Raw genomic sequence first — 26400 nt, 5'->3', positions numbered from 1 at the left:
GTCAAAATGGCGGGCTTCCTGTTTGGTCTAGCATATCTATCCAAGAGACTTATTTGTTTGTTATGAAAAGACACATGTCCCTATCGATTTTTGAACATGTCGGCCAATTGTAGTGCCGGGGCTGCACTTTAGGGGGCGCTAGTCAGTTATTTTGCCACGCCCATTCCTTAAAACCATCTGAATGTCTGCAGGGGGGGGGCTGTTGCTACACAAATGTAGTTTGAGGGAGGTTGAACCTCCAACACCGAAGTTATAGTAATTTTGTGTGTCACGGCGAGTTGATGAAATTTGAAGCCACGCCACTATTATGGCGTTTGACGAAAAGTCACAGTAATGTTATGCCTACATTATCAATGTCTGGAGACCCATTTGACACAGTTTGACATGGCTGCGAGCAGTGGGTGAGGAGGAATACCTCCAAGTGTAAGACGTTCCAAAAACAAGACATTTCCTGTTGCCACCAGGGGGCGCTGTGATTTTAAGTCATGATTTCTATGTAGATGTCATCAGGCCGGGACTCTTGTCTTACATGTCTAGTTTGGACTCGATTGGACCATGTATGTCCAAGATACAGAACCTCGTGTTTTGATGGCGTGTAATCAAACTTAGATGCCACGCCACGGTCACACCATGTGACGAAAAATCGATCATTAAGGTAGTTTTCATCTCCATCTTGTTGTGATGACACCCATCTCCATATGAAGTTGATCTGATGAAAGCCCTGGGACAAGTACATCAAAGTAAAAATGTGGAAAATGGCCAATATGGCCACTAAAGTCCAAATGGCGGGCTTCCTGTTGCTTTTTTCCCAATTGCACCTCTGACCTTTTTTGTTTGTCTGGTCATGATACACCTGGGCTACGATTTTTGTGAAGATCGGTGAAAGCTAACTGAGGGGCTTTTCCTTAGATGGCGCTGTTGAGCCATTTTTTCACGGCCATTTCAAATTACTCCAGAATACAATTACTTTTTGGGGTTTTGAATTCCCTGCAAACTTTGGTAACAATTTGAGCATGTCTAGGCCCTGAAAAAGCCCCAAAAGGGAAATACAAATCCTTCGAAATACAATAGGGCCTCCCACCGGAGGTGCTCGGGCCCTAAATATGTAAATTGGGAGACAATTTCCCAGAAGAAGAAATCTTATTATAAGACAAGAATCTTACCAATTATTTTGCACTTGCTATTTGCGTCGCAGCTCAAATGATTTAAAGCAGTTTGATTGTAGATTTCTCAAAAGAAACAGGTGAAATAGGAATGAACCAAACTGGGTCAACTTATACACAAATACATTATTTATTCGACACACATTGATAATCAGCACAAACAACGTCTTCCTCATTTTCCGTTGGTCGGCAGATCTTAATGCAGTGACTTCAACAACCAAAGAGTGAGAGCGAATGAGAAGATATAGGCTTTTATTGACAAAATATATCAGTCTGTGTAAATGTCAATGGGAGATGAACACACACAACCGCACACTAACCACGGTGACCCTGATGATGCACCGTGGCTGTCGAAAGAAATATCAGATACTACACAGACTGAAATAAATAAGCTTCTCATATAGGTCCTTGTCTCACCCTGAGCTCTTCTATCAGCCTCTCTGACATCAGTTTGAATCAGGAGCGTCTATCACTCTCGCCTGCTTCACAGTACTATGCTTCCAGTTGGATGGCTCAGTCATACTAAGCTTTAAGGCCAGCGTGTTGGTGCGACTCCTCTGAACCTGGCTCTGGGTACCTGCCTGGTGTGTGTCTGTGTGTGTGTGTGTGTGTGTGTGTGTGTGTGTGTGTGTGTACGTATGTTTGTGACACACGGTTGGTATTCCAGGTACCAAAGCTCATAAAGGGGGAGGTCGGTTAAAGGGTCCATCAGTGGAAAGTCTCCCGAGGGTCTGGTCTCGTCCCTCACTCCCACTCACTTTGCCGCCACCCTAGCTCCACACCAGGGCTTTCGAATGAGACGAGTTTAGCTGCACGTTTTCATACTTCTCACCATTTCCCTGAAATCAAAAACAAATATTCAATTTACCACGTTTTGAAAGACTTTCTCCGTATAGTGTAAAAGCAAAATGGTGCGGCCACTCTCACCTTGGATGCTATGGCTTTGAGTTTGCCGAGCAGAGAGGGCTTTGTGTAGACGACTTCATCGTCCATGTCGCCCTCGTTCTCTCCCTCCATCACGGCACAGCTGTCGGCTCCTGGCATGTCACACTCCTTATTGGCAGAAATCACCAGCTTGGAGTACTTATACTCCAGCCTAGCAAAGACACGAGCGACAGAATCAGTACAGTGGGAAAATACAAGAAGAGGACAGATTCGGACAAAAACTGGAAGGAGGGATGGGATCAAACAACAAGAGTTTGATGGAAGGAAAGGAGAGATGGGTGGAGACGAGAGGAGAGGAGAGGAAATACTGAAAAGGAGGAATGAAGGAAAAATAGGATGGGGCAACAGGGAGTAGGGAGGACAAATAAAAGAAGGGAAGATACAAGTAAGGACAGAGAAGAAGACAGTGAGTAAGGAAGACAAGGAAAATAAGACAAAAGTAGGGACAGAGTAAGATCACAGGGAAAGGGGAGGACAAGGAAAAGAAGGGAAGACACAGGCATAAGGACAGAGAGGTGAGTAAGGAAGACAAAGGTAAGGGACAAAAAGGAAAGGGAGGAAGGGGAGATACAACAGAGAGGGAAGAGAGGGAACAGGTAAAGAAGGGAAGTGGAGAAATGAAGGGGGAGACAAAGATGGAAGAAGGGCAAGGGAGCACGGAGGAAGAGCTACCGTTTGTTCTTCTTCCAGAAGTAGCAGGTGAGGGAGACGAGCAGCACCGCGCTGAAGGCTCCCAGCCCGGCACCGAGCCGAATCCAGAACTCCACACCTTCACACGGCAGCGTCCTCTTATCAGGCAGGGCCACACCTCCCATGCACAGCTTGGGTTCAGTCCACACAGACAGCAGATCCTGAGGATAAACACACACATGTATGGTACAAAGTAAGAATGTGACAGATCATGTTCTCTCATTTTAAATCTCGAATGTCCTTCACTAGATAACCGTAAAGTCCACACACACACACACACCTGGTTTCCTCCCTTGCACGCTCCTTCTATCTGATGGTAATCTCTCCCCGTGCATGTGGGACAAGCCCCCGAGCTCTCCCATAAGAAGTGAAAGGTGCAGCCGTCACATGTTCCTGCAGGGCACTCGCTGGAACAGGCAAACGCAGAGTTTTGTCACTTCTCCGCCACATCGCAGCGTAGATGAAGGTTATGTTTGTTAAACTGGAGAAACGGTGATGTACCTGGGAACTGACAGCTCTCCTTTAGTGCTCCTCTCTGGGTTACAGCGGAGTGTCAACACCGCACTCCGACCTGACTCACAGGACGAGGTCGCCTCCAAGGATCTTATAAAAAAACAAATTCACAGATAAGAAAAAGAATCTTAGAGCACGGATATTGTTTTACATTGAAAAATAGCCTGAAACGAAGCCGTTACCTGTAGTAGAAGTTGAGATCGGGGACTTTCTTCGATTTCTGGGGGTACCATTCTGGTCTCGCCCTTATTCCATCGAGTGTATCATCTACTGTTGCTCCTGTTACAAGAAAGCACAATTTACCTGTAAGTCTTGACCTTAAGCCCCCCCCCCCAAGACATAGGGCTGTCATATTCATATGAATGTGATAACGTAGAATCATCCCAAACATTTGACTCTACACAAACTTTGGCCCTGCGAGGCCCTCGACGCATTGAAATACTGGATGGAGTTATGAGCTATGTTCAAACCGTAAATGTAGATTTAAAAAAACATCATTAAAGATCTCTTGTTATGTTATAAATATTCTTCTTTCTCTTTTGCTTCATCTCCTCTGTATCATTTATTTGACATTAAGTGACAGCAGTGTAAAATATACCAGATTCAGCTTTCTACAGTGACAATGAATGTAGATTACAGACACCCCATACTAACCGAGGAAGGTGTCGGCCAGGTTAATGGACTGAGAGGAGAGCGCTGTGTGGAAACCTCGTCCACTCGCTGGGATTATAGTTGACTGACAGATGAAGGTCTTGACAGCATTGGCTCCTTCACCCTTCTCTCTCTGGTAGTCAGTGATGGTTAGGTCTGTTACGTTGTCTGTGCACACCGCCAGCTGACCCTGAAATAAGAAAGAGCAGAGAGTGATGCATCTATACGCAAACCTTTGAAAAGGCAGTGTTTTCTATGTGTGTGTGTGTGTGTGTGTGTGTGTGTGTGTGTGTGTGTGTGTGTGTGTGTGTGTGTGTGTGTGTGTGTGTGTGTGTGTGTGTGTGTGTGTGTTTCACACCTGTCCTCCACACAGGCTGATATTGAACTGGTGGAAGTACTTAGTTCCTTTGGAGGTGAAGCTGGGACCGATCATCAGAGACCCTACAGAGCCGAGGAGGCTGAGGTCAAAGGTCAGAGTGACGTTTCCCTCTGTGTGGCTGAAGTGACAGTCACTGTAACACAAACTGTGGTCCTGGGAGAACACACAAACTCAGGTAAATATGGTTGGGTCATATAAATAATTATACGGTTTCAGAAAAGCTTGACTTCGTCCCGAGCTTCAGCGACAAACCTTGTCACTCTTGCTGGCTGGGCCGCAGGGTTTGCAAGCATCGGGGCCCGGTGTGGCGTGAGAGACGAGGTGCGTGTTACGTGGACACTCCGTGCACTGGCTGCTGTGTGTGTCTATGTAATGTCCAGGTGGACACGGCACACAGGTGGAGCTGGACGGTTGAGTGCTGAGCGCACAAGCCCGACACCCAGAGGACCCCCCATCCACTGCGTTACTCACCGAGATGGAGTAGATTCGCGCCACGTCGTTGACGTACCGACGCGCCTGAAACAAACAGAATGAACTAGAATGGCATTCGGTGGAGCGCATACCTCTTCTAACAGTCCCTTTAGATTCAATCAAACCAAATTACACGTACTCGTAGGTAGCAGTTCCCTAAATGGGCCACATTTTTTCATCTAGATTCCTGTATCATTTTCTGGGAAATTAAAAAAAATCCTATTTCTAATCCTGGATCCTTCTTTTGTCCGGATCCACGCAAAAATGTATTAGGTTCTTTCTTGGCCCAGGCCCCATCCAAGTTCAATGGAAATCTGTTCGGCTGTTTTTTGCACAAACCAACAGACAGGAGTGAAAACATAACCTCCTTGACAGCGATAACTAACGTGTGTGTGCTGTTAAAAGGCGTAGTGGAGTTCAAAGAGGTTTATAAAGAGGAACCTATGTTTTCCAAAAGTTTTTACCCCAACCCCGACACATGAGTGAATCACAACACACAGTAGTTGTACTCGATCGACAGTTAATTGGGGATTAGCGACCCAAACGTTAGCAGTTAAAGGCGATTGGTTAAACATATCTACGAGGTTTCGTCAGGAACGAGCATGATTTACATGCGATACTGTATTTTTCTGTTTTATTTTGTCCTCACTGAAAACACATTCCTGCAAAACAGCTGATTTAAGTGGGAGCAAGTTAATATTCCAAGCTTCTACAACCAGTGAAGTTAGACGCATGTGGACTGAAAGCCCCGCCATATAAAAACATCTATTCTGTTTTTTGTTATGTATTTCTTCTTCATTGTTTTGCAGGGTACTTTGTGAGCACAGCGATGAAAACAAGTTTGTGTGATTTATAGTTCGGTTTCACCACCGCCTCAGAAATTATCTTAATAAGCAAACAGAAGGGTGTGTTTGGTGTACCGAGTGTGGAGCGGATTTACAGGACTGAGTGAGGAAGACAAAACTGACGGGAACTTTTTCAGACCTTTGTGGATTCTGGACCCAAGACAACAAACACCAGACCAGGTTTCCTTATCGAAGGAGGGACCGAATGGCAAGAAATACTGGCCTGACCTCAATTGATCCGACCAGCTACTGCAACAACATAAAAACTGGTTTAAAACTACAGGGGAAATAACATCTGCTGCTCATGATTCTTAGCTATTTAATAAGGTCGCTGTAAATGTTTATTACTGTTGCCAAGGAGATTATGTTTTCATTTGTGTTTGTCAGGATTAATAAAAACCGACTGAACCATATATTTTTTCTACTGAACACTTTTCTTTCTTTATGTTTTTATGCATTTAACTTTTTTAAATTTGATTTCTTTTTCCATTTCTTTTAAATATCATTTAAAAATGTACTTATGTTTCTTAAAAATCTGTTCTCTTCTTATTTTGAATTTCATTTTAACATGTTTTTATTTTCATTCAACTTTATGTAAATCACTTTGAGCTGCATTTCTTGTCTGACAGGTGCTTTACAAAGTATATTATTATTATTATTATTATTATTATTATTATCATATACACACTTGTGAACATTTGGACTGTGAGGCTTTCTTTATGTTAGAGTCATTGTTCGTTACTGAGAAGAAGAAAATGAAGCATATTGATTCCTGATTTAAAGAAAATCCCACAGTGTGATTATAATAAAACATAACAATAAATATCATACATTTCCATTGAACATAGTTGAAAGTAGTGTAATATCAGTGTGTACTCATGCTTACATCTGCAGGCTGGTTAGTCCTCTGGAAAGCCCACGTGTAGGAGACCGAGGCGTTCTTGGTCATGACGTGTGTGTACGTCTGTCTTGTCTTGGTTTTCTCCCATGACTCCACCACAGTGGTACTCTTCCTGTTTACATCCTAGGAGATTTACAATAATAAATATACTGTATATGATCATATTAATATGTATGAGGCAGCAAACACTCGACAGGAGCAGTTCTCACCATCATGAAGTAGAGCTCACAATCGGCGGCGCACAGAGTTTCAAACTCAAACGTGATGCGACCGAACTCTGTCCCTGAATGGCTCGATATTGCAGTAGGAAGCCTGACACAGGAAGTAAATAGAGACAAGTGGGCATTAGTCTGTCAGAGAGCAAGAGTGACAAAAGATATGGAGACTGAAAAACACAAAATGACTTGTTTACTTGAAGCCAGGAACATGGATGTTGAGGATGAGGTAATCGTTATCCGAGCTTCCTGCTCCACTCTGGATGTGATCACCTGCCACCTCCCAGCCTAAAGGACAGAACAAATCCAAATCACCCATATATTTCAAGACATAACTTAAAAAGAAACAGTTCAAGGATGTGGGAAATCTTAAATCTTCATTGCTGAGAGTTGGGAGAGAAGTTTGATACCACTCGAATTCTTTTACGGTAAATAGGAAGCTACCACTGGCATCCAGTTGGTTTAGCTAACCTAAGAACAAAGACTGGAGAGAGGGAGAGAGCTACAAACCTAAAAACAAACGGGCTGGATGAGTAAACAAATACGATTTCAAATGTTAAGTGAGAAGGTTCCTGGTTTGAATCCCGGTTTGGACGGGGACTTTCTGTGTGTAGTTTGCCTGTTCTTCCCTGATCTGCGTAGGTTTTCTCCAGGTTCTCCGACTTCCTTAATTCAAGACTTTAAATTGACCATAGTTGTGAATGTGAATAGCTGTCTGTCTCTGTGTGCCCCCCCCCACACCCTCAAAAGATAAGCGGTACAGATTATGGATAATGGATGGATTTTTAAGATACAGCATTTATCAAGATCTGATCCTCCCTTAAGATCACACACGTACGTTTCTTCTTCTAAAGTTTGACTAATTTGGCTGAAAATAGGACGAGTGAAGCAAACTGGCAGCTGATGGTGGCTTTATATTTACTGTACAGGAACACGAGTGGTGTATTGATCTTCTCATCCAACTCTTGGCAGGGGAGCGAATAAATATACTGCTGAAAAAGTTTTCCTTTTCCTTTGAGATTAAAGACAAGGAGAAAAAGAAAGAGTACTGTAACTTGCCAATAAAAACAAACACCCACCATTCATACTGTCACATTTGGAGTTGCCCACATTAAAACAGGAGGTCTTCATGTTCGCAGGAAGAATATTCCACCATTTATACTCGTAGCCCAAGGTGGGCTCGGTGCCTGCTGGACACTGCTTACACGCTGGTGGATGGGAACCAATAAAAACATAATTAGGGAAAGTTGCACAGAGAAAGGACAAAAGTTAAGTTGAACAAAATTAGGCAGATAAATTTGTGTTTACGTTGCAGTCCGTCAGAGTAGGTCCCAGGCGGGCAGGGTGAGCAGGTGGCTGTGTCATTGTTATAGAAACCAGGGTTGCAGGGGGGGCAGGGCTCCCGTTCGCCGCTGGGTGGCAACGTCTCGGCTCCGCTCACACCCTCCAGACAGATCTTAGGCTCAATCCACTTATATATGACCTGCGTCTGAAATTACACAGAGATGGGAGGTGACGGGATAGAAAGTGTGATTATGTGATTACAGAAGCAGACTCCTCCCGAGTGTTTCAACTGAACGTGGCCTCCTTTCTCTCACCTTGCCGTCGTGGTCACATGCTGTGTGGATCTGGAAATAGTCCTTCACGGAGCACGGAGGTCTGTTCTTACACACAGCCGATCCCTCAGCTTAGAAAGAAACGTTGAAAATTTAGCAAAAAATCCCATCAATACTGCAGCACTTATAATAATAAACTTTAAGCCTTTGTCAAAGACATCGAGCTAAGTCGTCAACAAACAAGTTTCAAAGTGAAATAGAGAACAATTCAGTTCTATTTGAAAGACGGCAGAGTCAAGCAAACAACTGTGTGACGAGAGATGTGAATACAAACGAAGAATAAAAGAAGAAGAGAAAGAATAATTTGCTCTTTTTCTGCAGTGAGGCACAGATCATCCAATATGCATAAAGAGGTGCGCTGGATTAAATATGTAACATGTTCAGAGGACTCGAGCCGTTTCCAGCATCCTCGCAGTCACTTGTCAATGATTTGAGGAGATAAATTCACAGGATTATATGAGAGAATATGAAGATACTCAGATTGAAGTCGAGACGCTGCCTCGGTAAAAAACACTACAATTGTCTTTTCCTTGAACGTACCATTTAATTTCATTAGACAAGGTAAACATATTACAACTGGGGGGAAAAATTATAATAACAACAAAGATCATCTATGACCTTGTATCATCTTAACGCCGACAGCCCAGCAGGGTCCGGCACAGTGACTGTGTTACAAGTGGAAATATATTCAACTAAATCTTTAACAATACAACAGCATACAGCATCTATCAGAATCTGTTGCTCTCTTGCCACACCGAGCCAACAAGCGCTTTTCTTCTTCTGAAGTTTGCCTAAGTTGGCTGTAAATAGGACGAGCGCTCTTTCTATACTTCTGGCCAGTGATGTGTGACAATTAGGCGACACATAACTTCATTATGTTGTTCCAAAGAGTCTAAAGCTGCTTTCAGACACGCACTGAAGTCCGGACACTTTCCCCTTGATTTTCCGTACGGGCTGAATGTAAGAACGGGAATGTCCAAGTCAGTTGATCCTGACAGTTTTCCTGCCCCCGAGTAAAATGTCTGAGTGACTGAGAGCCAATGTGAGATGACAGCGGGACAATTCACAGTGAGCGAGTGGGCGTACTGATGATCTCTCGAACACACAAGAGACGTAAAACTGGAAGAATACGAATATCTCAGGATGAATAAGAGGTGCCATAAATAAAAAACTCAGTGGAGGGATGGGACAGGACCAAGACTAAAAACGTGGTGTAAATGACGCCGTATTTGTACTTTAATTGTATTGGATTACTCTGCAACGCTGTTTACCCCTGAAACTCCAAAAGTGTTTCGTGGAATTAAACACTTCACCCATCCCTCCATCGGCATAGTGGTGAGTGAATTTTCATTTTTGGGTGAACTATCCCTTCAAGCTTCTCTTTTGTGTGTCACTGTGTGTTCGTACCTGCATACTGAATGGTGGTGTCACAGGGAGTGCAGGAGCTGGCCCCGTGGCCAGAGTAGGTGTCCCGAGGGCAGGGTTCACACGTGGAGGAGCCTGGGACTTGACTGAACGTCCCGGGCTTACACGGAAAACACTCCGACGTATATGCAACTCCTTGTGTAAGGAATTGACAGAGAGTTAGTGCATTGATACGTCACTGAGCCAACAGAGAGAGAAGGAAATATGTTAGTGACCTTCTATTTGGACATTTTTCAGCAAAACGGGCTTCACCACTTTGGTCCCCATCAAGACGCCTCCTGTTCTCCAGTAGAGGATGTTGGTGCCAGATTTCAGGTTCACCTAGAATACACGTCGTCATCATATATCAGTTAAACTACAAACTGAGCACAGCCGTTCTTTCACAATCACAAGAAGAGATCAGCTTTTAGAAAAAACTAAGGAAATTTAAGTGTCAAAATATGCAAAAAGATGAAAATATTAACTGAATAAATAACAAGTAATTTCAGTTCAAACTGTCTTTTTCATATTCGAATTCATTAATGAACATTATTATTTAAATTGTGTAATCTAACTGTGTGAAAACATAAAAAATAGATTCAACTTTCACATTTACTTTGGAAAAAAACATTAAAAGATCCAAGGACTGAATCGTATTAAGCCCCAGCATTACGGTGAATGATAATTAACCCTAAAAATTCCAGACTGAACTAATTTCACATTGTGTCTGTAAAAATACTGGTGGCAACATTAAGTGACTCAGGCTCTCTGCTTGTTTACGTCCACTTCTTGCTGCCAACACATTTATTTTGAAAGACTGAGGCCAGCTGTCAAAGACTTGGCTTCCTCAGCCTTTGTTCATCTTACAGGATGCAGCACTCACAGTGTGGGTCGCCCATTCACCATGATTGGTGAGCTTGAGCCACTTGGTATCAGTGGACTGGTCCATCTCCTGACACTGGTCGTTCTGGATCTAAACACGGAGCACAAAGATCAGTGTCCAGCAGCAGAAACTATCACCTCCTGTGACACAGCAGCCAAGAGTGTTTTTTATTACACCCGAAATGAGAAGCAATATCTACCTTGCATATTGAGAGTAGATGCTGATAAATATCTATTAATCTATATTAAAAAAAACATGTACAACCCATATTTCAAAAGGATTAGAAATCTACCACAGACCTTTCAGTCGTTAAGATGGTTGGTATTTAGTTTTATTTTCGGATACAGATTTGTTCAGTGTTGTCATAACAACACGTATTTAGCATTAATTATGGCTCTGTTCGGTTTAAGTGTCCCCGCAGTAATATCAAGGAGCCAGGATGAACAATGGCAGCGTAGAACTTAAATGGAACACAGCCATTAATAATGTCACGGCCTTCTCTGCCATGATGTGTCAAATGTTAACTCACAACAGACATTAGAGGAGCTGTTGTTATACTGTGCTCTCAACAGATGGTAGAGCATCATCCGTCAGTACGTTGCCCTCTTGTCTGATCACAATCTGAGGCCACTTGCAATTGGATCTAGCATTTTGTTTACATGTCCATCAGCATTGTTCCTATTGTATTTTAGTGCTTTATGACATGAGGTATTAAAACACTGTACTGGACAGACCAGAACATTGCGCGGGCAGAGTATACACAGAAACGAAGACTATGCAAACAGACTCAGAATCCACTTAAACAGATCAATAAGCAAACACAGGGAAAAGGATTTTCCTATTAGTAAAAGGATAAAAGATAATGCAGCTCACAAAGAACTCAAACAGCAGGTTGTTGTCTGGATACTGGTACTCAAAGATGACGGAGCCCTGTTTCTTCAGATGCACGGCATAGATGAGTGAGACCGTGCACTCGTCCCTGTTGGACTCCAGGTAGTTTCCTTGAGGCACCCAGGAAGAACTGCAAGAACAAATTAAATAAAACAAATTATTTAGAAATTGCTTAAACCCAGCTTTCAGTTTTTCTCGTGTCTCGCTCTCACACCTGTTGCAGGTGACCCGGTCTTCTCCGCGGGGGCCGTTTTCCAGGGAGGTTGCCAGGCTACTGAACCCAGCAGGCATGGAATCCCATTGGTCGAAGCGGATGCCGCTGCCGAGGGAGTAGCTTCCTGCGGCACACTTTGTGCACTCCTGAGCCGACATCTCCAGGAACTCCCCAGACTCGCAGGAGAAGGCTGGGGAATGAAGCAAGAGACACAGACGGAGGGAGAGAAGAAGAATGTTACGTGTCACATTCTGCTAGAACCCATGCATAAAATATAAAAAGAAAGATGACAGAGACATGCAAATCACTGCTGCATTCAGTATAATGTAGCTGTAGTGATAGAAGAACTTAATCCTTACATCCTGTTACACTGTGTGAGTGTGTGAGTGTGTGTGTGTGTGTGTGTGTCTGTCTGTCTTTACACATTTTTCCACTGAGCCTCTTTGCTTTATGCATCTGCCAACACTCTGACACTGTCAGCTTTTCCTCATACTTTGTCTGGTCAAATGCCATTATGCTGTGAATGGGTATAAAACGTGTGTCGTGCATAGTATATGTGGAGACGTGCTGTGTGTTATTGTGCACAACAGGAGGTGATTCACGCAGAGCTTGAATTATTTATCAGTTAACTGATAAAAATCTGCAGATAAATTGATATCAGCGTTAATGTTTGCCGCTACACACCGATAAGAAAACTTATATTTTACAGAACAAATAATGTAGAAAAGATGTGAACTTATTTTCACATTTTACATGTTGAAATATTCTTATTATCTAAATCTGATTATTTTATTTATTACAGTTATTTATGATAAAGTTTATGGTAAAACTGTGAAATATCAACCCTCAATTACATTTCTTTGTCATAAGGTTTTGACATCTTAGGAATCCATGCACATTTTTTTAAATATATATTTCACCCAAAATATCAGTTTAAGAATTTCTTACTCCTTAATATTGGGATCAGCATACAAATATCTGGAACTGTGGGGCTGTAGATTTAAGGATCGTTTGCTGCGGCACTCATTTCAATACGGTGCGATGAATGGTATAAGGTATTTATGAAGTTGCTGTGAAGAAACAGGTGTGTGTGCTATTCTCTTTGTGTGTATTGTGTGTGAGTCTTAACAGGAAGAAGGAAACAGAAAATTGTCAAAATAACAAAAGGCGACAGATTTGAAAAAAAACATTTCACCTTGACAGAGGAATGAGGCATGAAGGAAGAAGCACATGTGGAAGACACGTCGCCGAGAGTAAAAGAAAATTCTTCACTATAATGGATCTCATTCATTATCATCATCATCATTATAACTGGACCCAATAACATTTAGAGAGATAACCACTCTGCACTTCATTCTGTGAGTGACATTTTCACCTGAACAATTATCTCACACGCAGATAATCTGATGCTGATAATCTCAATTCATTCGTGGAGCAGTGCTGTAACAGCGCAGGGCAAACCTGTTCTAGGGAGGTCGAACAAACTCATGTGACCACCTACCCAACCTCAGCGTTCTTTTATTAAACGATTCAAATCTGCCTGATATGTGTCGTTATCAATCAGGCTTGAGACTTTACAGTTCACCCATAAATATTTATACATAACTATAAATAAAAGGAAAACACAAATATCACCAAATAAACAGAATTTGAAATAACAAAAAACAATTTCACATAATTTATATATATATTTTCTGCATTGTTTAAAAGTTTTCATATTGGAGCGTATCAGCAGAAAAGGTTGATATCAATACGTGTGTGAAAGGCTCATATCTGCAAATATTATTGGCCGATCGATATATCAGTCGGGCTCTAGCGACTGCCACCTCCAGATAAAACAAAGACAGTTTATTTTAAAAAACATTAGCTCCGAAGGCACTAACTTGCTCTCTTTTTTCAAATAGTTTTGTTAATTAAGACGCTCCATTTTAAGTGATTTTCCAGCGGTGGCAGATGTTGCCATCGCTTCAAGGCACCCCAACATCTGTCACCACTTACTGCAACTCACATCAGACACACACAACATCTCCGAGCGACAACATGGCCGGTTGATGATGTGTCTGGTGCAGTGAGCCAGCACAGAGCTCTTGTGTGACAGTGTTTCGCTGCGAGGTTATTGGCCTGCTGCTTTGCTCTGCGGTCGGTTCGGCGATATCCAAACAGGGTGGGTCAGGTTGTAGTGGTGGAAATTCCAGGCCAGTGATAAGAAGGTGAGACACACACACATCCACTCACACACACACTGACATATACTTACTGCACTCTGTGCCGCGTACAGGCTCTGGTAGCCCAGTGCAGGCCCCGGTTCTATGAGGGATGGCCACTCTCCATCGAGATCCCGTACTGTCGCACTCTGTGTACTCGTAGTAGTAGTCTGTCTGCCAATTGGACGTGAGCACAACAGAAAACATATGCGTAAGAACTCAGCTGCCAAAACAGTGTTGGATGCAAACATTAAGCAAATGTGGGATCAGAGTCCGGGCAGGAAAACATCACACCACACCCAAAACAGAGCCCTGAGTCATCTCGCTCTCTGTGAATCAAAGCAGATGGAGCTCCTGCGTTAGCAACAAGTACCGACTTTAACTATGTGCATCCCGCTGCTCAGGTTTACAAAAGAAGAGCTCTGGTGACGGAGTTATCTCTCCAGCCACGACTGCTCTTCTGCCCTGGATACACAACATACCATCTCCATGGCGATTGCAACAGGGGTGAGGGCAGCAGGGGCTAAAACAGGCAGGAGGTGTTTTTACCAGCAGCTTTGAGGAAACAGTTAGACACTTGATTGTTGAACGCAGCAGCCTGTGGTCCACAATCTGTCTGTGGTCTGGAGTGACAACCATAAGTTTAATGTTCTCTCCTCCCCACACACACACACACACACACACACACACACACACACACACACACACACACACACACACACACACACACACACACACACACACACACACACACACACACACACACAGTCTCTTCTCCATCGTTCTATCTACACAGCAGAGTGGCCTCATTTCTAACAGTTTACATAAAGTTGCTCCTTGAGCCAAACCAGAGTTTGACACCATGGCACATGCAGGCTGTGTGTTTGTGTGTGTGTGGGTGTGTGTGTGTCTGTGTATGTTTGTTTGTGTAGACACAGCCCAGTCACACAGTTGATAAAGGACAAGAGGAATGAGGCTGGATTTAACATCATTTATAGACCAAAGTTTAACAATCAAACTCTAAAACACAAGAAATCTACTATGTTGCACTGAAAACTCATTATAACTGGGTCAATAACAGATGTGACGGACTTTAAATATTCACTTGACCCCATTAATCAGCATGGTAGCTTCTACTTCTTAATTTGAACAACTCACAGGCAAACTTTGACGATTATTATTAGGATGTTTTGTGGTTGTGATGCTGCAGGCCGATAAGTATAAGAGAAAACGTATTTCTTTGCATGGTGATCTATCATAATAGACTAAATACATTACCTTTAGATGTGATCACACTGTTAGTCTGAATAACTGGGGCACCCACTGGTGATACTGTGCGTTCAAAGGTAAACATCATGTCACACGCACACTGCTCCTTTTCCTGATTTAGGATAACCCTTTGTTGTTTGTTTGCACTAAAACCTCATTATAATTTAAGAGCTTTAGTCAGTAACTGATATCCCAGACTTTAAATATTCACCTCAAACCATGTCAGCCTCTACTTCTTCATTTAAACCAAGATATGAGCCATGATGCCAAAAGCAGGAGAACCTAAATCTTGTGGTTTTGCAGCACACAGGGCTTTAGTAATCTCTGCTGGTGTGAGAGCAGGGATTGAGCCAATAACATATAAGGAATGTTACCCCTCTATCTATCTTGGGACAGTCTCTGTGTGTGTGTGAGTGTGACTGTGTTGTGTGCTGCCAGCCTGGGCTGAGGAGGTGTCTAGCTGAGCCAGAGCAGAGGGAAGGAAAGGCCACTCCATGCAGGAAGCTGATAACAGCCTGGCCGAGTATTATGAGAAACGCACATCAGAGATTCATTGCTCCTCCATGTTGGCTCAGACTTGTCAAAAACAGAGGAAGCGTCGAGGTGCGTCTCTTCTCCCATCACACCATGACTCAGTCCGGATACGTGTCCATTTCAATTTCATTTCACATGGACACTGGGGTTACCAACTCGCTGTCAGTGCGTGCGTGTGTGTGTGTGTGTGTGTGTGTGCGTCCATAGCGGCTCAATCAGTGCGTAATTGCCCGACTCCCATCCCCCTGTGTGGAGCTCTGGCCCCACACAACCCGGGCGGTGACAAAGGACGAAGCCTCGCATCTCTCACCTCACTGCACGGCCGCTGTCCTTTGGCCCCGTCCATCAGCCGGAGCGAGCAGAGGAGGAGGAGAGCGCCACTGGCGACGCACCAAGCCGAGGACCGCATCGTGGATCATCGAGGGTGAGGAGGTGGGAGGAGAAAACCAATGACAGCCCGGATCCAGCAGAATGATGTTTATATAATAATGATAATAATAATGATAAACCTGAAGCTTTGTCAGATGCGAGTCAGCACCTGCTCCTGTCGCCGGATTGTAGCTCTCACCACCTGCGATTATCCTCTGAGTGTGCGCTCCCCCACTGACCCACAGCCCACAACCACAAACACAACACCGCTTCCGCTTGTGGCTTTCAAAGTTAAAAACAGACCACTATCTATAGGCGTGCGATCTGGGACCTGTTTGATTTTGAATGCCCTTTTTTCCCCAACAATTGTGACATGAATTTATTTATATACACATCGACTTTATTTTCTTGCGATAAAGCCTCCATTTTTCTAAAGGTGAACTATTGTGTTGCTTTATTGTGGAGGCTTATTTGTAGCACTTCCGGTGGGTATCTGCCAACTTGACGCGTTTGTGTTTGTTCCTTCAAGCACCGGCTCTGACGCTCCTGTGACGTCACTCAGGGGACAAAAAGAGAATATCTTGTTTTATTTATTTATTTATTTATTTATTTTGAAAGCATCTTTTTTCCCTCAAAGATAAACAAAGATGTTGCTTTAGTTTGAAGGCACACTATTAGCACATCTGGTATATAACTGTCTGTATCTGCTAATTTGACGCACTCCCATTGGTTCCTTTCCCTGTGACTCTCCTGTGATGCCGCTCCGGAAAAAATAAAGAATACTTTCTTTTTTTCCTTTCATTGCAAAACAAATACAACGTGATGTGTAATATTATTGTCAGGCTGTAAGTATTTAGTTTATGAATGTAAACAGTAAGGATACACTGTTTACATTCATAAACAGTCTACGCCCCTTGATGTTCAACTGTTTGGGCTGATGTTGCTGTGAGAATGGACATTGTTTAGTCTTTATCTTAAACAGCATCGAGTAGATAGATGCAGGATATTGTTTTTGAATCTCAACCACTGTAGTACATACCAATGGCTGCCAGAGGGAGACCAAGGTCCCTGCATGAAGTATAATGAATCTGCAGTTAAACAGAGACTGTATATACAGATATATTGTATATTTAAAGGGGTTTTTTTAGGGGGGGGGGGGGGTACATATGTAGATTAATGATGTTTTCAAAACAATGATGATGATACATTTTATATGAATAAATCAATAAAAATACAAGCAAGAAGTTTAACCACTAGAGGTCAGCAGAAACATATTCTGCCCGTCTTACTCTTTAAATGGTCTGTTCACCCAAAATCCCAAAGAGCATCATCTCACATACCACTGGTGAATCAAGGGCTTTTACAAAGATTTGGTTTGAATCATGTCTGAGATTTTTACTTGCATCACAGAACATTTGAGGTGAACAGAATTCAGTTGTTGAAATTTGACATTTAACAGGAAGAACATCAGCGGAAGTATATTTTAAACCCATGATCCACACTGTCGTGTATTCCGACTCCAGTGAAAGTGGATTTTTGTGGCAGGTCAGTATGTTTACTTCTCATAGGAGAGAGTCCTTCCTCTGTGCGTTGGAGTTCAGATCATATCACTGACCGTTTATATAAAGCACCTATATATATATAATATAATAAAATATAATATTACGACATGCATGCCATAAATTCCGTATAACTTATATTATTATAAATTATAACTTTATTACTATTATGAAAAAGCATATATATATATTCAAGCATTAATCTTAATTGCTGAGCCATATGATAGCGTAAAAAACCTTGTTCATAAAAACACATTACATAACGATGAATAAGCGAGTCTTCTACATTGGGGGAAATCGAGACGCTGTCCCGTCGCCCCGCCTCCCCTTTACAGCAGGCGTGAGAGAAACCGTCCCCGCTGCTCGACACCGAGTTGTAAAAAGGAAACTTCGCAGGCGGTGCTTCCTGTGTGCTGGACCCGAAAGCAGGAGAGAGACCATGGAGCCCCGTGCAAAGCAAATTGTCCTCAGTCTCCTGTCAGTGCTGAGTGTCTGTGCTGCTGCTGCTGCTGACCCACATGGTGAGTACACCACCAGAAAGTAACTGGGAAAACAAGTGACATGCCTGCAGCTTTGTTAACCTGTAGAACCTGTGCTCAGTTAGACTCTCGCTGCACTCAGGCGTCACCTTACACCCACATTTGGTGACAGCCTCTGTGTTCAAAGGTGAAAACAATATCCCATGCACATTAGCAGTTTTAACCATTTAGGAAGAACCTGCTTCAAGTTAATCCAATATATGGGAAAGAGTGTATCGTTACCAGACTTGCGTAATATGTTACAACAGAAGTTCAATTGAGGTCTAGAGATTAGATGCCAAACACAAGCAAACTTTGAGGATGATGATTATTATTATCCTTGTTTGTCATTGTTGACATGCTGCAGGCCGATAAGTATTTATGAGAAAACTAATTGAAGCGTCACATTCAGATTCTCTACTGAGTCCCACTATATTCTGACAGCACCTGAAGTTCACACGAAGCTCGGGAGCCTGAGAGGTGAGTATGTGAGTGTAAAGGGGAAGGAGCCCGGGGTCCACGCCTTCCTGGGTGTCCCGTTTGCCAAGCCACCCATAGGCCCTGCTCTGAGACTGGCTGCACCCCAGCCTGCAGAGGGATGGGAGGGAACGAGAGACGCTACCAAGCAGCCGCCCATGTAAGGCATCCATGTGCTCCAGCTGTTCCATGTCCCACCGGTGGGAATCACGTCCAATACTTGTTGATGAAATACTTCTCCCTTTCAGTTGTGTTCAGAATAAAGAGATGCTTTTATATCTGATTGAGAACGTCGACATTGGGGTGGCACATGTTCCAGACATTTCAGAAGACTGCCTCTACCTCAACATCTACACGCCTGCAAACAGAGCTCAAGATGCCACGCTCCCGGTAAGAAGTCCTTGTTGCATGTGTGAACGCAGATGTCTGAGTGCGTTCCTCTGGATTATCTGCTGACTTTCTCTGCCTGTCCCCCAAGTATAAAGTCTGCAGAAAGTCCAGAGGAGCCGATGTGTGTGCAAAAATGAAAAAGTATATCTCAGTCTGAAAAAGCGGAGCCATACACATAGAAGACACCGACCAAGATGTCAAGAGAGTTTGTGGGGATAAGAGCTGAGTCGATGTACTGTAAACAAAATCAATCACTAAGGTTTAGCTCTGGAAAAGTTTAGTTACTGTTCCTGAGGTTGTCGGTTTGATTGCTTTTAAGAAATTCATAATGTCTAAACATGAGGGTGTTTCTGTATTTTAACAGGTCATGGTCTGGATCCATGGCGGAGGGTTTACTTTGGGGTCAGCCTCAATTTACGATGGTTCCGCCCTGGCTGCTTACCAGGATGTGGTCGTAGTTATGATCCAGTACCGCTTGGGATTCCTGGGCTTCCTAAGGTAAAAAACTATTGGACTTACTAAGCACAGTTACAATGAAAATACAAGGATTACAAAATGGGAAAATCTGGATACTTTACCAGCTTGTGCGAACGTAGCCTGGTAGACTATAACTACATGGTTCTATGCAGCACTGGAGATGAGCACATGTCCGGGAACTTTGGCTTGTTGGACCAGGTTGAAGCTCTGAGGTGGACCCAGCAGCACATTCACAACTTTGGCGGAGACCCAGATTCAGTAACGATAGTTGGGGAGTCTGCTGGTGGAGTGAGCGTGTCCCTCCTGGTAAGGATCAATCTGCAGAGATGGGACCTCAAAGTAACACTGTGCAAGTTTTCTTTTTTTTATCTTGAAGGTCCAGTGTGTAAGATTTAGGGGAAAGGGGCTGAAATTGATTCTAAAATAATCCTAGTGATGTTTTCACTAGTGTGTTTCATCTAAATTGGACGAATTGTTGTTTTCTTTACCCTAGAATGGGCCCTTTATATTGAAATACTTTATATTTACATCGGGGGCGGGTCCTCTCTACGGAGGCCGCCATGTTTTTTTAAAGTAGCACAAACTGGACAAAGTAAACACCTTTTGAGTTTTTTTGACAACTTAAGGCTACCACAGGTTCTCTTTCATTTAGGTCAGTGCAGAGTCACAGCTGTCACTTCTTCTGATGCTTTCACCAACAGCTCCTCTCACCATTGACCGAAGGCCTGCTCCACCGTGGCATCGCTGAGAGCGGCACTGCTGCAATGGATACAATCTTGATAAGTGATCCTCTTCCAATGGCACAGGTGAAGCATCTATGTACATACTTAATTGTGCAAACATTGATCAGTGCATAAGAATATAATTTGATTTCTGAATTGCTGAGATGGATCCTCTTGTATCTTTCCTCAGATGGTAGCAAATAGATCTGGCTGTAGCCTGGAAAGCACAGAGAAGATCAGCCACTGCTTGAAAAACCTTGACTTCAATTCTGTTGTGACTATTGCAAAGGTGAGATATATTATATGCACAGCCGATGTGATTAATTGACCGTGTGACTATGTCCTCTGTAAGATTCCTGTGAAATATAATCTTTCTTTTTTATTCTCCAGGATGAAACCTTGAGATTTGGTGTAAACGTTGATGGACACTTTCTGAATCAAACTGTGAATGAGATTTTCCTGAAAAAGGAATTTCCCACTGTGCCTTTAATGACCGGTGTTAATAATGATGAAGGTGGCTGGTTACTTCCAAGTGTAAGTGCTAAGTGCATGATTGTTCCTGAAATATGTTGCTGATGTTCACTTGTTTGGCTGCTGTGCGTGTCTAGAACCTTAATTGCAGCTGCCTCTTCCCTCAGTTTATGTGTCCTCCAAACTGGACAGAGGGATTAGATCGGGAGCAGGTGGTCAACGTAATCTTAATGTTTTTCAGTGATGTAAGACAAACACTGCTACACATTACGGCATCACTCTTTTTTTATCTTCTTAAAAAGTTTCTTAAACAAACGTGTTTATTGTTTTTTCTCAAGCCCAAAACTGCAATCATCAGAGATATGATTTTAGATGAATACATCGGAACCGGTGAAGATCGAGTGAAAAACAGAAATGGATTCACTCAGTTGCTGGGAGATATGTTATTTAACATTCCAGCTATCAAGACTGCTAATGCCCACAGAGGTAATTTTCTATACATGCTAATGTAAATGTATTTAATATGACATATTAATATGAGTATTAGGGCTATAGTGTAGGAAAAAAATGTCGAGTAATATTTCGAGAAAAATTAATATATATTATAGAAATTCAGCTGTGTTATTACGAGAATAAATTCATAATATTATGAGAATTAAGGAATTTAATGAGAAAACAGCCATTATATTACACAAATAAGGTTGTGATATTACAAGGGTAAATTTGTAATATTACAACAATAAAGTTGTAAATTTACAAGAAAAACAGCTATCATATTTCGAAAATGGAACATTTTGTAAATAAGCAGCAAGGAGAACCAGTCCTTGAGTAACTAAGAAATGATTTCCTCCTCAACAAAAGATGCAATTTCTCCCAAGACTGAGTTGTTCTTTTTTCAGAATTGACACATTTTGTTGCACAATCTTTTTCAAAGTCCCGATATTTATGATAATGTGGTGCTGATGAGCCAAAAGTTAAGCATCTTGTTAAGTATAACTTAAGTATAACTTAACAAGATGCTCCACATTCCTCAATTTAACACTGGAGACAGATGTTCACCTTATAAAATAACATAACCTAAACCAAATACTTTTTCATATTTTCATCACCAAGTCTCTGATTATTTTCCTTCCTGTCGCAATTAAAGAAGCATCAATTAATATTTATCGTCCCACATTTTCATAAACAAGATCTACTGTATCCCACTCATTTATCTGCCACCAGATGCAGGCGCCCCTGTATACCTGTATGAGTACCATCATGCTCCCAGTGCCCTGAAGGCAAAAAGGCCAAGCTTTGTTGGGTGTGACCATGGAGATGAAATCTTCACAGTATCAGGATTCTGTTTCACAACCACCCATGTCAAATTACTTGGTAAGCTCAATGTAAAACTTACTGGCTCAATAGACCACCAGATATGTGGTGATCTGTTGTGGTTTGTGTTCATGGTTAAGTGTTTTACCACATTATCATTGTTTCAGATAAATGCCCAGAAGAGGAGGAAGATTTTAGCAGAATCATGATGAGCTACTGGGGCAACTTTGCTCGCACAGGGTATGTATGACCTCGAATCAAATACATATATGTTGTGATTATTATAACTTAAGCGTGGCATCGTTTTGTCCCTGCGTGCGCGCGTGTGTGTGAGCGCACGCTCAGGGTTCGGGTTAGGGTGACCCACGGATTGTCATTCTCCTGGGGTCATTGAGACCCACAGAGAAGCCGGTGTGTTTCTCCCGAGATCACAATTGGAATCAGCTGTATTGTCAAGCAATTCCCCAACCCCAACATGTGTGCGCGTGTATAGGGATATAAATAGATTACTAACAATAAAGTCAGGACACGTCCGTGTGCTGTTCTCCCTGACGATGTCACGTCAAGCGCGTTTCACCAGAGAACAGGTTCTCCAACAGCTGTTCTCCCAGCAACAATCCTCTGAACCGGAAGAGGATGCAGAAGAGCAAGACCGAGAAGCGGACCGAGAAGCGGACCGAGAAGAAGACAGAGACGACGACGACGAAGACGGCGATGAAGACTACGACCCAGTGCGGGATGCTGCGGCAGATTCATCATTGTGCTCATCCTCAGAAGAAGATGAAGAAGAAGAAGAAGAAGAAGACTGAGGCGAAGGAGAAGGAGAAGACCACCACCACCACCACCACTGGACTCGTGGAAAGAGAGACCTTCCTGTCAAGAAACGGAGAAATAACATGGTCAGGGCTGCTGCTCCTCCTCCTCCTCTGCTGCGGCTCAAAGCCGCCGCCGCCGCTACGCCCATCGGGGTCCCCCCGGGCCCCACGACGCACGCGACGTCCCGCGCCCATGACGTAGCCTCGACGGCAGAGAACATCATCCTGGAGATGACGAATCTGGAGGGTCGTCGAAAATATGGCGACGACTGGAAAGGGATGGACTATTTCGTGCCACGATGCCGCTCAAAGTCTTTCACACGTACTCCAGACTGCTGCCCTTCGACGGCCGCGAGACGAGACACGCGGCGGACAAATTGGCGGCCATACGAGAGGTCTGGCACCCACGCAGCTGCCGCGCCTCTACAACCCGGGGCCCGAAGTGACCGTGGACGAGCAACTGGTTCCGTTCAGAGGTAATTCTTTTTTTTCGTTTTTTTGATATTATTATGTTATGTTATGTTATGTTATGTTATGTTAAGTAGCTATAGCTATCTAGCGGCTGCTAGTCCTCGTCCTCATCTCCTCTCATCTCTTCTCCTCTCCTGTCAACATTCGCCTCTCCTCTCCTCTCCTCTCCTCCTCCTCCTCTTCTTCTCCCCAGGCCGGTGTCCTTTCCGACAGTACATGCCCAGCAAGCCGGCGAAATACGGGATCAAGTCGTGGGTGGCCTGCGACGCCAAATCCAGCTACGCTTGGAAGATGCAAGTCTACACCGGAAAGCCGAGCGGCGGACGCCCGGAGAGGAACCAGGGCATGTGGGTCATGCTCGATGTCACGGAGGGACTGCGCAGTCGCAACGTCACGTGCGACAATTACTTCACCTCCTACGAACTCGCGCGGCAGCTCCTGGAGAGGAAGATCACCGTGGTCGGCACGGTTCGGAAGAACAAGCCCGAGCTCCCGACCGGGCTGCTCGCGGTCAAGGGAAGAGAGGTGTTCTCATCCAGGTTCGCCTTCACGCCCACCGCCACTCTGGTGTCCTACATCCCAAAGAAAAACAAGAACGTGGTGCTCTTGAGCATGCGGCACGCGGAGGCCGACGTCAGCAACCGCGAGGACGGGAAACCGGTCATCGTCCTGGACTACAACCGCAACAAAGGAGGCGTGGACAACCTAGACAAGGTGATCGGAATGTACAGCTGCAGGAGGATGACCGCGCGCTGGCCCCTGGTCGTCTTCCACAACATCCTCGACGTCTCTTCGTACAACACCTTCGTGATATGGAGAGAGATCAACCCCGACTGGATGCCGGGCAAGCGGAACAAGCGGAGGGTGTTCCTCGAGCAGCTGGGAAAGACTCGTGACACCGTTCATCGCACGAAGGGAGCGCATCCCCCGCACGGAAGCGTCCGCCGCGGTTGTGAAGGCTGTGAAAGCCGCCGCTGCCGCCGCCGCCACACGGAGAGCTCTTGACCACGACGACGCTCGACCCGAGCGTCCGGCCTCCTCCCTAGCCCTAGTCGCCGCCGCAGCAGCCCCGCTCGGGGCGAGTAAGAGGAAGAGGTGTCAGATATGCCCCACGAAAAAGGACTGTAAAACTCACACCGTGTGCCGCAGGTGTAACAAATACATCTGCAAGGGCTGCTCACTTGTCTATTGCCCTACGTGTGTGTGCTAATATGTGGTGGGCTATGTGAGGGGGGGTGTTAGGGTCCACAGTCGGAGGAGGAGGAGGAGGAGGAGTGGGGACAACACAACAAGGGTTGGTTATCAGAAAAAATATTCAATATTAATATTACAAATATGAATATTAACTTTAATTGACAGTAAAGCTACCTCGGGGCACCACCCTTCATAAGAATGGAAAAGATAGCCAATTTATTGATTAAGTCTTGTTTAAGTACTAACTACAAATTTGGAACTCTGATTAATAATTAAATTAATAACTTTAACCAAAATTATCACATCAATAGTTAGCAAAGTTGAAGGATATGTAGTTATTGACAGTGTAGAGGTTGGCAAAATTCACCCTTATGCAACATTGATGAAGACACGTGTGTGTTAAAGAAAAACATTGATAAATAAAAAATAATTATAGTTAATTAAAGTATAAACACACAAACTAACTGAAAGTGTACTTAGTATATACAGATGTGCAGATGAGTGTGTGAGTAAGTGTGCTTTCAAAATGGCAGCTGGCCACTATGAAGACCCCCTGGAGGGTTGGGATCATGTGGCTGAGATCAAATGTACGTGTTAAGTTTCGGGGGAGATGAGTGTGTGAGGTGTTGGTGCCAGGTCAGAGAAAGTAGTTAGGTGCATGCAAAGAAAGAGTCTGATTCTATGACGAGCATAAAAGAGCTAACATTAGCTTTCAAATAACGTATTACCAAAGATCACAACAGCAATCAAACTTATAAAACATCACATGAATAGAATTGAACAGTCCTGTGCGTAGCCTAGTGTAATGAGCCCAGTTGTGTCACCAGATCATGAAAATGGGAAAAAAAGGTCCTTTTTGAGATGCTGTTTGAAGTCCAGTGAAGTGGTCTTGCTGGTTGTGGTTCCTGTGGTTGTACATTTGCTGGTCACACTTTGTGTCATGGCCAATTGCTTGTGCTGAGGTTCTTAGGCAGGCTCTTGCGTCACTGCCTTTTGGAAGGTTTTAGCAGTCTGCTCCAGGCATCCCTGCTTGGAGGTCGAAAGGGCTTGGGTAGGGAGAGGTAACCCTCTTCTCCAGGAGTAGAGAAGAGAGAGAAGACAGGGGGAACTGGGCTTTTATTGGCCTGGTGACGTCATGGGGCACACAGGGACCAAGAGTGGTGGAAAGGTGTGTCCAGGGGCAGGTTTAACACCTAGGTGTGAAGATGAAGCCCCCTGGGAGACTGAGTTCTTGAACCTCTCCTTTGTCTTCAGAACAAAGGAAACATGTGGCTGCAGGCTTTTGGCTACACATGTTGGCCCAACTATATATACATAGAGATAAGACAAACGTATCTATAACCTGTGTGTTTGTGTGTGCACGCTTGTGTAGTTCTCCTAATGGGCACGGCCTTGTCCACTGGCCTAAGTATGGAGCAGAAGAAGAATACCTGTCGATCGCACTGAAGGAGCAGACACCTGCTCGGCAGCTGAAGAAGGAGCAGTTTGTCTTCATGACTCAGACCCTCCCAGAGAAGCTCCGACAATACGCAGAGCAGATGGAGCGCAGCGAGCTGTAGAAGAGTCCGCTCTCCTTTCACCATTCCATCCACTTTTAAATCATTAACCACAAACAAGTATGGTAGATATACTATGAGACATTTGTGAAGGGGGGAAATAAAAATTCTTACCAACTGAAAAACCCTTGTTGTAATTATTGTAACCTTTAGGATGTATCATACATTGTATATTATTAAATTAAATGTCCTCATAAAGTTTTGAAATTCAATCAAACTATTAGCCTTCAAAACGTTTGCCTGTCAGTTGTAATAAGTTAAAGTTGTGGAAATATATAT

The 26400-nt window shown here is 43.7% G+C and overlaps 2 protein-coding genes across 4 annotated transcripts; one reads left to right on the top strand and one right to left on the bottom strand.

Moving 5' to 3' along the window:
* Positions 1 to 1274: 1274 nt before the first annotated feature.
* On the bottom strand, positions 1275 to 16787 carry si:ch211-233h19.2 (uncharacterized protein LOC565175 homolog). 2 transcript variants are annotated; one of them, XM_034587165.1, is made up of 22 exons: positions 16099 to 16785; positions 14039 to 14159; positions 11782 to 11971; positions 11550 to 11697; positions 10677 to 10766; positions 10030 to 10135; positions 9797 to 9949; positions 8372 to 8460; positions 8082 to 8262; positions 7853 to 7981; positions 6971 to 7061; positions 6768 to 6870; positions 6544 to 6681; positions 4594 to 4857; positions 4321 to 4494; positions 3966 to 4152; positions 3494 to 3590; positions 3300 to 3401; positions 3079 to 3205; positions 2781 to 2959; positions 2091 to 2259; positions 1275 to 2002 (listed from the first exon to the last, which is right to left on the bottom strand). In XM_034587165.1, the coding sequence occupies exons 1-22, from the start codon at positions 16195 to 16197 to the stop codon at positions 1934 to 1936; spliced, it is 3006 nt and encodes a 1001-aa protein (XP_034443056.1). In that variant the 5' UTR covers positions 16198 to 16785; the 3' UTR covers positions 1275 to 1933. The 2 variants fall into 2 exon arrangements, with proteins under 2 accessions (XP_034443056.1, XP_034443055.1); XM_034587164.1 differs by having other exon boundaries at positions 11550 to 11971; positions 16099 to 16787.
* A 1179-nt stretch (positions 16788 to 17966) lies between these two features.
* Positions 17967 to 26246, top strand: LOC117762666 (fatty acyl-CoA hydrolase precursor, medium chain-like). 2 transcript variants are annotated; one of them, XM_034587169.1, is made up of 13 exons: positions 17967 to 18237; positions 18679 to 18871; positions 18960 to 19101; positions 19466 to 19599; positions 19731 to 19884; positions 20280 to 20384; positions 20491 to 20589; positions 20691 to 20834; positions 20939 to 21016; positions 21110 to 21257; positions 21996 to 22145; positions 22253 to 22325; positions 25938 to 26246. In XM_034587169.1, the coding sequence occupies exons 1-13, from the start codon at positions 17982 to 17984 to the stop codon at positions 26122 to 26124; spliced, it is 1863 nt and encodes a 620-aa protein (XP_034443060.1). In that variant the 5' UTR covers positions 17967 to 17981; the 3' UTR covers positions 26125 to 26246. The 2 variants fall into 2 exon arrangements, with proteins under 2 accessions (XP_034443060.1, XP_034443059.1); XM_034587168.1 differs by having other exon boundaries at positions 20491 to 20592; positions 20694 to 20834.
* Positions 26247 to 26400: the final 154 nt, after the last annotated feature.

This window comes from Hippoglossus hippoglossus, chromosome 6 (assembly GCF_009819705.1).
Source record: "Hippoglossus hippoglossus isolate fHipHip1 chromosome 6, fHipHip1.pri, whole genome shotgun sequence".
In the NCBI taxonomy this organism is placed as follows: domain Eukaryota; kingdom Metazoa; phylum Chordata; class Actinopteri; order Pleuronectiformes; family Pleuronectidae; genus Hippoglossus; species Hippoglossus hippoglossus.
Note: the sequence above shows the minus strand (reverse complement) of the source record. Positions and strands in the feature narration are given on the sequence as shown.